We start from the raw sequence: 16,110 nt of genomic DNA on the forward strand, positions 1-16,110 counted from the left end.
CCAGTGGAGTTTCTGACCACTAAGGGCTTGGGCAGCAATAAAAAAAGACAAGAGGAGGCCACAAGCGCATAAATAATGCAGTTTTCAAAAATAACAGCAGATTTCCTGAAAATTTCAAATCCATTTCTTTGTTTTTCTGCACACTACTCTGCACTACATCCTGTGTATGACAATTTAAGTTTACCTTGAAGGCCAGGCAGACCTTGCGAGCCACTAGTTTCTCCATGGCGGTCAGCATGACAGGATAGCGGATCTCCTTTCCCTCGCTGTCCCTCTCTACCTTTCCGTCCAGGGCAGGAGATTTTCGGGCCTCTGCGTGGGCATAGTCTGGACCCACGGTGTAAACCTGCGATGTCAACACCATATAACACAGACACAGGCAGAACACACAAACACATAAAGTGTCTCATGATTTATATATTTCAGCAGCAGTTACTGGTGCATGAATCAATTCAAACAGGTAAAACACCTCCATCACCTGCCGAGTGAACATGCACCGTACCTTGACATCAGTACCATCTGTGGGCATGAACTCTTCATAGATGTAGGAGCCCGTCTTCCGTACGGTGCTTTCTGGGGAGTACACACTGCTGCGGCTCCCTATCTACAGAAAAGAGAGGAAGGGGGGGAATTTAATAGGCATTCGACACTAAACCCATGAATAAAATTCTTATTTCACCTCATTACCCGGCCTTTATTTCATCTCAGCAGATTCCTAGTAGTTCTGATGTGCCACTGTCCTGCTGGACTGCCCTATTACCAAAAGCTAACAAGTTGAACCCTGCTGCAGGCATGCAACATTTTTTTCTATGAGTAAGTCATCAAATAATGCTGAGTCACAACCCAAAAAACCGAAGGATTTTTCTATAAAGTGAGAAACATCATATCAAAATAACATTCATTGACATGACAGGACAGTTAATCTTTACGTAGCTCAACATATTAAAGGTTCAGTGTGTAGGATTTGGGGGGATATATTGGAGGAAATGAAATATAATATTCAGAAGTTTTCATTAGCATATATTAGGGGTGACCCCGAATAGTCGATGATTCGGTGATTTGATTCGGAGAAGTCTGATTCGACTGCCAGTCTCGCCGTCGAATCGTCGCAAAATGTGGTTATGAAACAAGACCATGCCATTCTGACTATATGGGGGTGCTCACTGCTGCTGAACATCTTGATTTGACATAGAATGTATTTGTTTTCTAGTAATTCATGATATATAGCCTATTTTGATACAAACATCAGCCTAATTTCTGTTAATAAAAAATTGAAAATGACGCGTGCGTTTAATCAGTAGGCATAATCATTACTACGCATGAATAAATCACCCAGTTGCTCGATCCAAATAAGCTGAGGTGAGTGAGTGCGCTGTAGGACCATCAGAGCAGCATCGAGGCCTACGGTGATTTAAGGTGGCGGAGTGCATAAACAAACACTTTGGAGGAGGTATGTGCTCTCAAATCAAACTTTTTTGAAGGATTATTCGTTTACCTGAAGTGTCTTGAAACAAATTTCACCGCTGATTGTTTTCTTGATAGACTGATTTTTTATTTGGCTACTTTTTGTTGTTGAGAGCGGTGACACATGGTCCGTGTGGATGGACTTGTATGAACCTGAGTTGATTAATGAAGTAACTTCAAGTCAGAAAGAAGGAAAACTGTTTGTAAACCTTTTGATGATGTTTTTGGATGTTTATTTGTGAATGAAATGGCAAGTTCTGACGAGTCAGAAACGACTCCTGTTAAAGACACGCATGAGGCTGCAGCGCGTCTGCTTGATGAAGTGAAAGGAATAAAGATAAAGATAAAATGATAACCCTTTTACTTTTATTATTATTATCCTATTATGCCAACTGAAGAATTACATTTGTTTTTTTGGGTGTGTTAGCTCTTTTCTATGGAGCGGAAACTGACACAAATGAGCTCATTAATCAATGAGGGGGAAAACAACATGATTCGACGATTAGTCGGCTAAAGGAAAAATCTGTCAAATCAGATTCGACTATGAAAATTCTTAGTCGGGGACACCCCTAGCATATATTACAGGTCGACCGATTCATCAGTTTGGCCAATTAATCCACTATCGGCTTTATCCTGCTCAAAACAATCGTTATTATATCGGCCATTAAAAATCCACTATTGGTCGAACTCTAGTATATATTTCCTAAAAGAAAGAAACATTGTGTTTTTGTTACCTTACAGTGAGCCGTTTAGTTCTACATAAAGAGCAAGTCTTTGTCCATGGAGTCCGCCATGTTGTTTCTACAGTGGCCCAGAACAGACAAACCAAACACTGGCTGTACATATGGCCATTCGCATACTGACGTTGATCATACGTGGCACATGGGAGAAGTTTAAGTTGGTTGCAATCTACAAGCTCACCTTTAAATGTCATTAAATCCTACACACTGGACCTTTAGGTTTATAACTGTCCATGAATGCAAACCAGTGAGACCTTATGCAACCTCCTGAACTCCTGCCTTCTTCTCTGGATCAGAGCATCTGCCAATGACTGAATTATTTCCCTGCGTTTCTTGGGAGACCTCTACCTTTCTGAAGAGTCTCTGGCTGCCTCCTCCAGCAGACGTTGGGTAATAGATGTACACATTGTGGTCCTCTGCACTCACAGGTTTCTCCACGAAGGGTTTAGGAAACACCTCCCCATTCACCTCAACATGGTCCTCCCCCTCCACCAGGTTACACTCTGCACAAGAGAAGACTTTAGTTTAAAACACATACTAAAACAATAAACACAAAAAGCCACTGTGGTGCTACACACAAGGAAAATACACAATTAAGTTTGGAAATTGAATAAATGTGAAATCAAATAGAATCTCCATTGACCATTCACCCTTTGTCTACTAGCTGTCATTAACTGTCTAATGACAGCTAGTAGACAAAGGGTGCTAGTAGACAACACTGAATGTTTACTACAACAGCAAGTGAAACAAACACTGTGCCTTTCATATCCACCTACAGGATAAATACTTATTATATCTATGTACTTCATTTATCCGTTATTTAACCGGGACATCTACTAAGATACATTATCTAATTTCAAATACACACTTGGCCAAAATGGCAGCAGACACTAAATAATAAATAAACAGCGTCAGCGTGTAGCTCATTTTAAATATTTACTATGTTTTTACTATTTTCTTGTATTTATAAGAGGAGGAGGGAAAACACTGGGTGACAAACAAGCTCAGCTACATACAATTTTGTTTAACACAAGAGATCAGGAAATCAAATTTTAACGTTACATCACAGATGTATCATCTAAAACATTTTTCATGGAACTGATGACTTTGATTTGTTACCATAAATCAGGGGGTCCATACCATTAATTGTATAAAATAATGGATGTGGCCACCATGATGTCCCCCGCTGGTTTGTGGACTCCCATTTTAAAGCCTAAAATTCTGCATTTCAACCAGCGCCATCTTGTATTTTTGGAACCAGGAGTGACCGTATTTGGACGAGAGGTTGGAGCTGTGATCTGACTCAGACTGTAGCAACGCCTCACAGCCCCACCCTAAATTATGTGTAGCTTTAAGCCTTAATCAAATGTAAATGGGTGAGTTATAAAAAACACTCACCACCTGTGCAGTTGTCATAAATGTTGAATTTAGCTTAAGAGACCAAAACCGTTTTTTATACCAGGTGGTGAACATGTTTATTTCTGCTGTAAAGTTGGGCATTTCAACATGGGGATCTATGAGGACGGACTTGCTTCTGGAGCCAGCCTCTAGTGGCCATTCAAGGAACTGCAGTTTTTTGGCACTTCCGCATTGGCTTCATTTCTCAGCCCCAGAGGGTGCAACATGATTTATACATACCAACTTCTTAAGCAAAAAATAAGAACTCACCTTCGGGATTGTCTGGGTCTCGGTTTAACACAGCATAACGAGGTAGGTCAATGCCCTCTTCCAGTAGGATCCGGTACACTTCCCTCCTGTCAGCGAATCAAATACCATCGTAAAATAACCTCCAAAAAGGATAATGAAAGTGAGTCTGTGAGTGTGGCTTTGATGTGTGTGTATGTGTGTGACTGGGGTTGGGCAGTAAAACAGGATTAAGGTTTATATAAAGGTATGTGAAAGTGGCAATTGTGTCATTTTCATTCTTATCATCTTATCATTACTGGTCTGATCAGGAAGAGGAAGAAAATTGCAAGTGCAAACAAGTTGGCTGCATAAAAGAATGCAGCTGCTGCAATCTGGCAAGAGATAAAGAGACCGTGAATATCAATGAAGTTTTGTGATTTGCATGAGGAAGTGTAGAAAATTATTCCCATCTCAACTGCCAAGTGTGGCAGAGATAAGCTTGTTTAACTGGTATGCAAACAGTGAAATGGGCCACAAGATGTTAAAAGAATATTATTGATGAAGGTACATCTTTTTTGTTTTGATGTTGTTCAGAGAATATACTTAAATAAATCCTTGAGTTTCAAAGTAATTCCTTGGAGGCAAACTTTCAAGGGAACGATACTATGACAAGCATCACGTGGCAGACAGCGGTAGCAGTAAAAGTCTTGATGAATCTGGCTACTTCTTGACCCTTGTCAAACTCATAGTATGCGTAGCCACCATAGGGACCGTTATTTTGTTGTTAGCCATCAAAACCTATGTGTGTCTACTCAATATGTACCTGTCCTGTATGAAATACTGCATGTTGAGGTCATTGATGAGCAGTGGATTCCTGAGCTTGGTGTACTCCACAGCTTTATCCAGAGGGAAACCTGAAAAATGCCACACATAAAAACTGCATCAGCCCAAACAGCATCTTCATCAGTCAAAACTCGACCAGTATCTACGAACAACTGAAGTAATAATGATTCTTACGCAGATAAATTTCTCTTTTAATATTCTCTTTTGGCTGTGCCTGAAAGTGACTGAGCCAATATTCAGTTCAGCATATTTAAGGTGGTGAAGGTGGTTAAAGCAATTTCTCAATGGCTCATGTATACATTCAGAAGATAGTTGGGCTGGGAGTGTGATCACCTTCCATACCATCCATCTTCAGAGCAGAAATACTTGCTGCACACAGAGGTGATGACCACTCACAAATCCTGTTTGTTTTTCTCCCCTTGATATGTTGTTTGTAAATGTATTGATCTGCCCAGATGATGGATTTTAAACTGTGTAACATCTTTACTCTGTTAGGAGCCCATTCATTTTAATGAACCACAATGAGGGTTTCTGATCAGATTTTAGAGAAGCTCTGACTAAAAAAAAAACTTGCAAACAATTTCTGGTTTCAGCAACAGCATCCATTCATCCATTTTTATCCGCTTATCCAGGGCCAGGTCCCAGGGGCAGCAGGCCAAGCAAAGCACCCCAGATGTCCCTCTCCCCAGCGACTCTTTCCAGCTCCTCCTGGGGGACCCCAAGGCGTTCCCAGGCCAGATGAGATATATAATCCCTCCAGCATGTCCTGGGTCTGCCCCGGGGCCTTCTACCAGTTGGATGTGTCCGAAACACCTCTAACAGGAGGCGTCCAGGAGGATCCTGATCAGATGCCCGAACCACCTCAACCAACCCCTTTAGACACGAAGGAGCAGCGGCTCTACTCCGAGCTCCCTCCAGATGTCCGAGCTCCTCATCCTATCTTTAGGCTGAGCCCAGACACCCCACTGGGAAAACTCATTTCGGCCGCTTGTATCTGCGATCTCATTCTTTCGGTCACTACCCAGAGCGCATGACCATAGGTGAGGGTTGAGATATAGATGGACCGCTAAATTGAAAGCTTTGCCTTCTGGCTCAGCTCCCTCTTCACCATGACAGTCCAGCGCAGCATCTGCACCAGCAGTTTGTTTGAAACATTATGAAGAAGAGGAACTGGGCGGTTGTGAGCAGCAATTGTCACTGTGATCAAGATGGAGGAGAAGTTGACAGAATATTCAATAGGTTGAAAAAGTTTTAAACGAAATTACACCTGATCATGTGGCAGGTGTGTCAGAGGAAAGGACAGTCTGAATCAAAATGAGAAAACTCTCACACTTACTGCTGGCATATTTTCTAATGAACTACACTTTGGTCTGTTGGACCTTCGTCAGATGATCCTGATTAATTCACAAGGTTTTACAACACGTTGTAAATTCATAAATATTCCAGCAGTGAGCCAGACAGTGTGTGGGAGTTCTCTCATTTTTATTCAACAAACTTTAATGGAAAATTTAAAGAACAAGTTTCCTGTCATTACCAAGTAATTACCTTGTCAGGCTTGAAGAACTATATGTGGAGTAGGTTTAGGTAATTACTGGTCAAGGATTTAACATGTATTATTCATCAAAAGTGGCAGTCATACATAACAATTGCACATTCCCAGGGCCAAGTGAGGCCAACAACATAAATGTCTGCAGGAAATATTTTAAGGAAATATTAGTGTTTCTACTTTCCAATAATAACAGCAACACAGGACTCAAACTATGTTCCCATGGTCTGAGAAACAATCCCAAACTCATTCTTTTAAAAATAGAATGGAAAAACGGTTTCATGTGATAAACTTAAATACCCACGGAAAAAGATCAGTGTTGTCAGATGAAAAAATTAATTAAGTGTATGACTGTTTGTATAACACAATGAAAACTCCATTTATATTCGGCTACATTAAAAAATGAACACAGCTTAAGAATATAAACTGATCCTAATGTTTGAGCTCTTAATGTAAGTGAGTGTGCAGCAGCATGTGTTCAAGGTTATCACATAAGACAGAGGACATATACATGAAGAAGAGTATTGATCTTCTTCATTCAGCTCTGCCTTTGTAAACCACATGTGGTCATAAAATTAATTACAAGCCTTAAATAGATGTTTCCAATTCCACGGTTCTCTTTCCCATAAACTGGTGCCGGTTGCTGTCAGACAGCCCAACACAAACCTGGCAAACTCTTTGAATTATGGTGAGGCTTTTTAGGTACGGATATTTCTCAAGAGAACACAAAACTCGTTACTGCAACAGGGAAACATTCATTTCCCGTTTTTTCTCTCTGCCAACGCAAACAAGCCTCTGATGTCAAAGAAAAAGGGAGTGATTGTTTATTTATTACTGTTGCATTGTTTCTTTATTTCCATCAATCTTCCCAGTTTTAGAGACCACTTACTAAACCCCATCTGAGCTCTAACGGGAGATCAGGGAGCTTTTTTAAACTGTATTCTAGTGCACTGTTATTTGGGGTTTAAAACATTAAAGGGATTTCTCAGATTTTTGAAGTGGGGTTTTATGGGGAACTTATCCATAGATAGTATATTACATACAGTGGATGTCAGTCGGCACACATGGAAGCTAAGCAATGTACTGCTATGGAGATGTCAGCAATAAAACAAGTTTTAGCCAACTTAAAAAGTCCCACCCAAAAAAAGATCAATATCAATTTCAGTGTACGCTTTACTCAGAATATTTTTACTGCTTTACCTTGCTGTCAGACTGATTTCCAACAGAAAAATAAAGCCATTATATCGCTTTCCTCAAATCCACCCGATTCCATTGAGAAAAACAGTGATCTAATGTCGCTCAACACAGGAGCCGCTGGTCTACTGCTGCCTTGATCAGTTATTCTGTTTGTGCTATAGTGTGACTTTGGCATTTTAAAGGATTAATTCGGATTCATCAAAGTCCCACAATAACACAAACTAACTAACTGATCAAGGTAGCGGTAGACCAGCAGCTCCTGTGTTCAGCCAACTAAAATTACTGTTTTTGTCAATGGAGTCTGGTGGCTTTGACGAGAGCATAGATTGGGAACTGAAGCCGGGTTCCCTGTTGAAACGTGCTGTGTGACAGAAAGGTTAAGTGCTGAAAATACTCAATATATTGTACACTTATACTGATGTTGATTTTTTGGGGTCACTAAAACACATTTTGCTGCTGACCCCTATCCACAGCAGTACATTGTTCAGTTTCCGTGTCAAACTCATCTGCTTCTCCAAACTGGGGGTGTGCTGACCGACATCCTCTGTATGTAATACAATGACTACACATCGTTACAACATAAAAACCCCACTTCAAAAATCCAAACTATCCCTTTGAGGCATTTTTGTTATTTATGGCAAAACATAATGCAACTGCAAGAGAACAAGGGTACATGTGAACAGCTAAAAGCAATATCACAACGTGACATGACTGACTCTATACACGTTCGAGTACACAAACAATTATACCAGTTTACACTGGTGTTGCCAGTGGGGCAACAAAAACAACCCCCTGGACCATTTCCCCTCCACCTCTCTGTAACTGTTTCTCCTCATGCAACAGGATGTTTTTAAATTGTTTGTAATTTTTTTTTACCTTTGGAGTGGAAGGAAATGAGGCAGTCACAGAGGGGCCATTTCTCCACAGGTTCCTCCAGGATCACTTCCTCTGGAAAGATGACAACGTTGATGTAGTCAAACTTACAAAGGCGCTCCAGGATCTGAGTCATGGGCTTGGATTTGGACTTCTTCATCATGGCACATATGCCGACCACAATCTGTCGCTCTGGTGGCTGGAGGAGAGGACGAGGAAGACCAAAATGGACCATTGTAACAGCGCGTAATAGGAAATGTAAAGACAGCAGGACTGTTCCTGTGAGTGTGGTTAACATCAACAGTTGGTAACACCCATGTAATAATCAAACTGTAGACATCTGAATATGCTAATGTAAGTACATGCATGGTAACGACATGATAACTTGCTTTGAGTTGAATGCTAAGTACAGTTTAGGTCCACTCGGTTTAATATATTGGGTGTCATGTTTGCGTTTGGACATGTCTTTAAGCTAGTTTGCTGTCTCTGTCAAGTAGCTGTCTGTTAGTCACTCAGTCTACAGCAGGAAACAGCACTTCAAAATAAAAACTCTGTGCTGGAAATTCACTATACTTAAAAATAAAGTGTGTTTTTTATAAACTTGACAAATTTGCAGGTCACTTGTGGTCCATTCAGAGTGGACCCACGACCCACTTTTAGACCGCGAACCACCAGTTGGGAACCACTGGCATAAAGCATTGGTTTTCAACCTTTTTGTAAGGCCCTCTTTTAATTGTTAAAAAAGTCTAAGGACTATCCTTCCAAATAAGTGATTTAAAAACAACATAACGTGACAAAAAAAGGAGAAAAAAATGGGCTTTAAGTATGCATGATGCCACTGACAGCTGTAGTGACTTCCTGTTGTGCCTTAGGCCTGTCTCTATTCTTTAGAAAATATTTTTTTGGCTTCCCAACACATTACGAATGCTTTGTGTTGAAGTGTCTCTGGAGCTTTGATGGCTTTAGGGCCTCATTTGAAAAAAAAAATCACTATGTTTAACACACTGAGGTTTTGGCTCAGCAACATTTGCTGCCATTATGAATCCAAATTAAAGTATTCATGGTTGTATTTCCTCACATGTTTTGGATCTTTTACCACCCCAGGGTTGTTTCCCACATCACTTTTCTGTTTTAAAAACGGATCCATTTTGTGTCACTGCATCTGAGGCAATAGCCCCTTTTACACTGCCAGATTTTCGGCGAATGTTGGGCCATTTTGCCGGCAAGCAGTGAGCGTTTAGACACACAGAGCCAGATTGGCGAGTTGATCCGAGGTGCCCAATTTTCCGCCTTGTAGAGTAGTCATATTGGCGGAACCTTTTTGGTTTAAAAAGAACGAGGCGCCCTTCCGCAACGGGAGGGGCTGTTGATGACTTGTGGGAGGAACTGTTGATGACGCTGCACGTGCGAGCCACTGGCGGTGGACTAACAGGAAACAGCTGATAGCAGGAATGAGCAGCTAGTAGCAAGAGGGAAACACAAACCTGACAGACACTACAGTAAAGATGAGCAACTGGGGAGACAAAGAATTGCGCACCCTCCTTGCCCTCGCAAACGAAGAGGCCATTAACTGTCAAATGACGGGAACGGTGAAGAACGGGGCAACTTACGCGAGAATCGCTGAAGGACTGACCAGCCGTGGCTTCCCTCGGAGTACGTCACTGTTTACGTCACATGCTGAGCTACACATTTTGTTACTTGCTCACACCTCCCCCATTGCCCCGAAAAAGGCACATTCTGTATGAACAAAAGTAGGCAGGCAGCATTTTGCCGCACTCCCCGATTTTGTTTTTGTACTGCCAATGCTGAAAGAAGACTGATTGGGCTTTCCTGCAAATTTGCACAATTCCTACTTATAATGGGCTTATGTTAGCTAGCTAACAGAGGCAAAACATGTTCGCCTCTCCCCAGTGATCCTTGAAATTATGCAAGGATCGTTTTCTATTTATGTATTTTTATATAAAAATAACTAGCTTTGTAAATTACCAAAATATTTCATTTCTGATTTAATCTTACAAATTGGTAATACCTCCACAGCCCACTAGATGGGAGTCCAAGGCCCATCAGTTGGCCACAGCCCTACAGATAAGAGTCACTGGTTTTGACTGATAAAACAATGCAGAGCTGAGTCTGCCAAGCTGAGTGAAATATCTTAACTGTAAAGAGGAAACACTGACAGCATGGCCTTTCCTCAGTCCAATTTCAGCTGTGCTACACAAATGTATATATATAATCATGGTTCTCAGAGGATGTACAACATCAGTTCTTTTTTAGATGTGTAATGAGCTTTACAGCCTCACAGGGCCCCTAGTATTGCTACAGACTTTTAGATCCATTCAATTACAGGACGGTAGTTTATTGTCTGTCAGTATTTGGAAATGATGACAGCTGTGTATTGATTTTTTTATTATCAGATTGCCGTTTCATTAATTGAAACCTGCAAATGTCACTTGTAAAGGCTATCATTTTATCAGCTGGCTAAAACTTTTACACACGCATAGACAGCTGAGACAGCATGACACTGAGTTGTTTTTCTGTGTATTGATTCTTACCTTACTAAGTAAGAGAGTCTTTGTTTCTGTGCCACAGTGGTTGAAGATACTGCTAAAGATTGGACTTAACTGCTACCTGTTCACTCAGTGTAACTCAGATAAGAACTTCAGCTGGTAAAACACTGAGACAAACACCAAGACAAAGAGAGGAAATCATAGCATGCAAGCAAGCAACTAACACAGCACTACCATAAAGTCCTTTTATAGCTACAGGACTAAACAACAGACCAGATGCCTTAAAGCTGTTTATCTGCTCTCGTTCTCACGCCAGCCTTTGTGTATTTCCGTCTCCATTTCTTTTTCCACTCCATAAAAAAACTCTAAAACTCTTAAAATTTCTTGTTGATGTCCCACTGCCCAGAAATGACCAAAGCTTTGGCATTCTGTTCCAAAATTAACTCTGCTTTCATTGTAACTTCACAGTTAGATTATTAAGCCATTATTCATACCATGTATAGACTTTAATTCATAAGTGGAACTAGATTTTGTCTTTCTTTACGAGGCACACCTTACACAGCAGCTGTTTGTTCACCTGAATTAACACCTGTCACTCACCGACTCATCCTCATAGTCCTCCATTTCTTCTTCTCGACACATCTCATTCCTCATGCCTGCCTCCATTTGGCCCATGTCATACTCGTCATCCCCACAGCCAATCACAAACCGAGGAACATCTCTGTCACTCCGCCCCTGTCCGTCCCCTGGTCTTGGTCCGTCGCAGGTCCGGTACATCACAAACTCCTTTGAAACATGGCTGCTTTGTGTGGCTCCTCCCCAGCTAGTGATTATGTCAGCAGAGCAGGAAGACACTGTGTTATACCGTCACTAGATGACTGACACCTGAGAGCCTGCTGATAAAGTGAAGAGTCTGTTGGTGTTTCTGAGCTGGCTGATAACACCTACGTGTGTCTGTGCACGTACAGTGTGTGTTGAGGTAGAAAAAGAGCAGTGGATGTCCTAAGAGGTAGAACAGAGGGAGTGGACTCCACGTGGTGCTGAGGTAGAAAGTCGAGATCCTGGTTGTAAAACTCCCTGTGTCAGGATAGAGGAGGTCTGGCTCTGAGAGACAACATGACCCAGTGTGGAGACACTTCTTCACGCAGGAAACTCCACGGTCAGCATCTGTGCACCATTTCTCTTGCCCTAGGAATAAAAAGAAAGGTGAAACTGGTTGAGCAACTAGTTTAAACTATTCTTTTAGGTGAAAACTGTTTACACAAACAAGCAAAAGTTGACAGGATAAGCAAGTTAAGCTGTGCAAGGGAACGTCAATAAACATGCTGCATCTGAATAACCACAGGACTAGTTTCTGCAGTGTTGCTTCATCCCCCGTTTGTGAAATAAACGTCAGTGCTGTAACATCAGACACACAATAGGAGAAAATTTCATTGATTCCAAAGGAAAGTAGGTTATTGCAACACCCAAGAAAAATGTTACTTAATATATGAACCAATATTTTCACAAGAAAGAATTTCTGGTATGCTATTGAAATATTTATGGATGATGGCAGGTCACATGTTTATTAATCCAGAGTAAAATAGTTGTTACAGACATGCTTTGTATTTGCATCAATAGATAACCACAAAAGATAAGTTCAAAATGCACTTGGTTTGAAAAATGTAGTGAATATATGTCGAGGATCCAGGAAGGAAAGTCCTCAAAACGACATTTCTTTGACGTGAAATTTAGGGCCCCTTTTGATGAAACTTCTCAGGGTTAATCAGCATTACAGACAGGATTTCCAACACATTAATTTATTAGTGGCAGCCCGGCATGATTATAACATCTGCCGCCACATTTTGACTTCCTATTTGTGGGGCTGGGCTGTTGCAATATATATCCTATTCGGTTATTCATTGCTCCAATCTCTCATAGCAAAGAGCGTACTCTGGGAACAGACAGAACAGCAGACGTAGAGAAAATAAAACTGAACCGTTCATTGTGCTCAGTCTGAAGTTTGCTCTCACTCACAAACAGCTGCTCCTCTCAATTATCAGATCAACTGATTATAATCCAACCTTTGACTCAAAACTCCACAAACTGCTGTTGAGGCAAAAAGAACTCATGAAGAGGTCTTCCTGTGCTGCATTCACGGACCTGCAAAAGCATCTAAATTGTCTCTAAATAAGGAGACAAACTGATACATGAAGAAACACAGGCAAAAAAAAGTTTAGAGTGAGCATAAGTCACATTTATCACAGCAACTTACTCCAACTTACAGTGACGTGCAAGAGTAACCTTTAAGAGCAAATCTCACATGATTAATCGCATGTATGCTCAGAGAAGGAATAACCAATCAGAAAAAAGAGGCTACTCTACATCTGCCATGTCGTTTATTCTTACATTTCATTTAGTTAATTATGTTATACTGCAAAATATATGTACTTATAACTTTTCAAAAAAGTTGAATGTCTCCATCAGCAATTAACATTTAAAATTTATGCAGCAGCATTTAAAAAAGGTCCCTGTGTGAAATTCAGAGTACATAAGTTGTCTGCACACAGTTGTCAACATGGAGATGGCTGAGCCAGAGGCTAGCAGCTATTGGTGCTAACTAAATAAACAGTGCTGAACAACAGCAACAGTGCTGACAGAGCTAATGGTGTTAACCAGGGGGATACTAGAGGGTGAGAGCTATGTTTTTGCGACAATGCTGTCCCAATACCAGGGGGAAATCGCTGTATCAGCACAGTGTAAAGCAGCAGAGAGAAGCTAGCCAGTGGGATATGCACAGGCACTAACATACACGTGCAGCCAGGCCGGCTCACCACAACAAACCACAAAGAAGCTCAGTTTACAACACACACAAGACTTCACTGTCTGTCTGCTCAGGACACCATTACTCGTCAAAAGTTGTTTCCTGCTTCAAAAATGCTCTGAATGTCACATCCTGAACCTTTGATGTATTCATAATGTACAAATAGAGATTGAGCAATACGACATTGGCTGAAATGAAAACAAAAAGAAACATAAACTGGAGTAAGAACAACACTTTTATACTACTTGTACAGGAGGATCAGAAAACAGATAAAACTGATAATCTATCATTTAAATTAACACCAGATTTGCTCGTCATTTGTTCTCTGATAAACGCAAAAAGTGCTGCAACATCAAATCAAATTTATTTTATAATAGGTAAAAACTACCACATTCTAAGTCATACATACTGCTTTTGCTATATATATTTATATAATTATAGTATTGTTTATTGTGTGATTACTTCTTAACATGGATCAGAGAGTGTTTATCACCTCCATCTCTGTTCTAGGACCTACTACTCACTAACCTCTGCGGCTCTTAAATTTAAGAGCATTATTAGGCTGCAGAAAACTAAATAACTTTCATTTTTAAGCCTGCAAGTGCGCTGGAGTAAAAGGTAAATCAATCTGACATTTCACTTCAAGCTAACTTTTAATAAACACAGTGCCAAGGCTTTAATTCAGCATTTTCATCTGGGTCACAAAACCTCCAGGTAAGATGATCCATACGTAGCTTTCAGCTGAGTATCACTCATCACTAACACATCCCAGCCCACTGAACACTTTTGTTATACACAACAACATCATCGTCTATTCCGTGTAAGCCTGCTGCTGTTTGTTGTTGCCATGACAACAGGGGCCAGACTGTCTCTCTATTGTGTCCTGTATGTACATTAAGGTGGGTCACATTACTCTGGGTTTGCATTTCACTTTTCAGAGGAAGCTACTTATGAAACACTCCTGATGAATCCAGTCTTGATTTCAATTTTATCATAATTATGAAATAAGAACTACATTTTTTACACTTTAATGGGTTTACTTTGTCTAATCTGAAACATCAATATCAAATCATGAGCTGCTCATTCATTCATTAATTTTCCCTGCACAGTTTCTCTCAAACTGTACAAGATTCAACTCTGTGGCCTTAAAGTCACAAACCCCAGGCTGTAAACATACATACACTAGATTTACTGCATACTTTCAAATTCAGTTTTTCAAGGATGATTTTGCGGTCAAATGCTCATTTTTCCTCTTTTGATGGATTAGGGTTAAACACAAGCATTTTAATAGATAAAAAGTTTAGAACAGCATAACGGCGCAGTTAAAAATAAAGATGCAGAGTAAAATGTGGAAGTCCGTATACAGTAAAATGTGCATAAACACATCGCCTACAACGTGATATTATTTAAATGTATTATTACACCTCCCTCTGTCTGGGTTAGTTAGCTGTTCTTACAGTTTGTGGCTGTTGCTCATCAGCCGGCTTCACAATAAACTGATGCAACACCAAGTGTATCTGCAACTGTTTTTGAATTTCCACTTGTTGAGAGTTTTACACAGAGGTATTGTGGGAAGTGGAACACAGAGAGCTCTGGTTTGTTGTAAAAGTTTACTGTGATGATAGTCTTAAATAAAAACACTGGAGTTTCTGCCCATCCTTTTAATTTGGCTTTCCAGTTCCCAACCAGTAGAACTGTGTTTGGTGTATTATAGCTTGAATGCCTGGTAGTGCTGGACTGTACAGCTACTACACCCAGTACTATAGCCAGTCAGTAAGGTATCATACAATGCATTTGATGCATACTACTAAATTCTCCAGAAGCAGAATTGGCACATCAGAAAATTCAATCTTTGGAACAATAACTTCAGCTACACTCAGTTGCCAGTTTATTAGGTACATCTTGTTAAAACTAAGGCAGTCTAAAAAATAGCTATAAAATAAATCCAACATTCATAAGGTCATAAAGTTTGTTTTTTGTTTTAGAGAGTCATTGTTTCAACTTTGTAGTAATTTTGGAGGATGTAGTTTTGGGTGCTGTATTGAGGTGTTTCTGATATTTAGTCTTGCCTCAATTATATTTATGAGGTGGACAAAATAATAATGCTGCTGCAGCCTATCCCAGCTGACATTAGGTGAGAGGCAGGGTACACCCTGGACAGGTCGCCAGACTATCACAGGGTTGACACATACTGTAGAAATAGACAAGCATTCATGCTCACACTCACACCTACGGGTAATATAGAGCCATCAATTAACCTAACCTGCATGTCTTGGGACTGTGGGAGGAAGCCGGAGCACCAGGAGAACCCTTTGAAAACATACAAACTCCACACAGAAGGGCTCCCCCACTGTGGGTTCAAACCAGGAACTCTGTGAAGTGACGGTGCTAATCACTGTATCACCGTGCCACCCTTAAACACCTCTCAGTATATGCAATTAGGGTTGCAGCATTATATCAATTTTTAAAGGTATACTGTGGCATGAAAAGTGACGGTTATCATATAGTGCA

The 16,110-nt window shown here is 40.6% G+C and overlaps 1 protein-coding gene across 8 annotated transcripts in view; it reads right to left on the bottom strand.

Annotated features, from left to right (window-relative positions):
- ppip5k1b (diphosphoinositol pentakisphosphate kinase 1b) overlaps window positions 1–16,110 on the bottom strand; it is an 80,290-nt gene that overhangs the window by 53,755 nt on the left and 10,425 nt on the right. For all 8 annotated transcript variants that reach the window (XR_013491589.1, XM_033635149.2, XM_033635148.2 and 5 more), the window contains exons 2-8: window positions 11,397–11,984; window positions 8,293–8,488; window positions 4,654–4,744; window positions 3,873–3,958; window positions 2,553–2,707; window positions 503–604; window positions 185–346 (exon numbers count right to left, since the gene is read on the bottom strand). Coding sequence is in view for 7 of the 8 variants with exons in the window: in XM_033635149.2 (XP_033491040.1) it covers window positions 185–346; window positions 503–604; window positions 2,553–2,707; window positions 3,873–3,958; window positions 4,654–4,744; window positions 8,293–8,488; window positions 11,397–11,573 (969 nt within the window). In the remaining variant the exon portion in view is untranslated. The remainder of the gene's footprint in view (window positions 1–184; window positions 347–502; window positions 605–2,552; window positions 2,708–3,872; window positions 3,959–4,653; window positions 4,745–8,292; window positions 8,489–11,396; window positions 11,985–16,110) is intronic.

The sequence above is a fragment of the Epinephelus lanceolatus genome, chromosome 5, assembly GCF_041903045.1.
Source record: "Epinephelus lanceolatus isolate andai-2023 chromosome 5, ASM4190304v1, whole genome shotgun sequence".
Lineage (NCBI taxonomy): Eukaryota > Metazoa > Chordata > Actinopteri > Perciformes > Serranidae > Epinephelus > Epinephelus lanceolatus.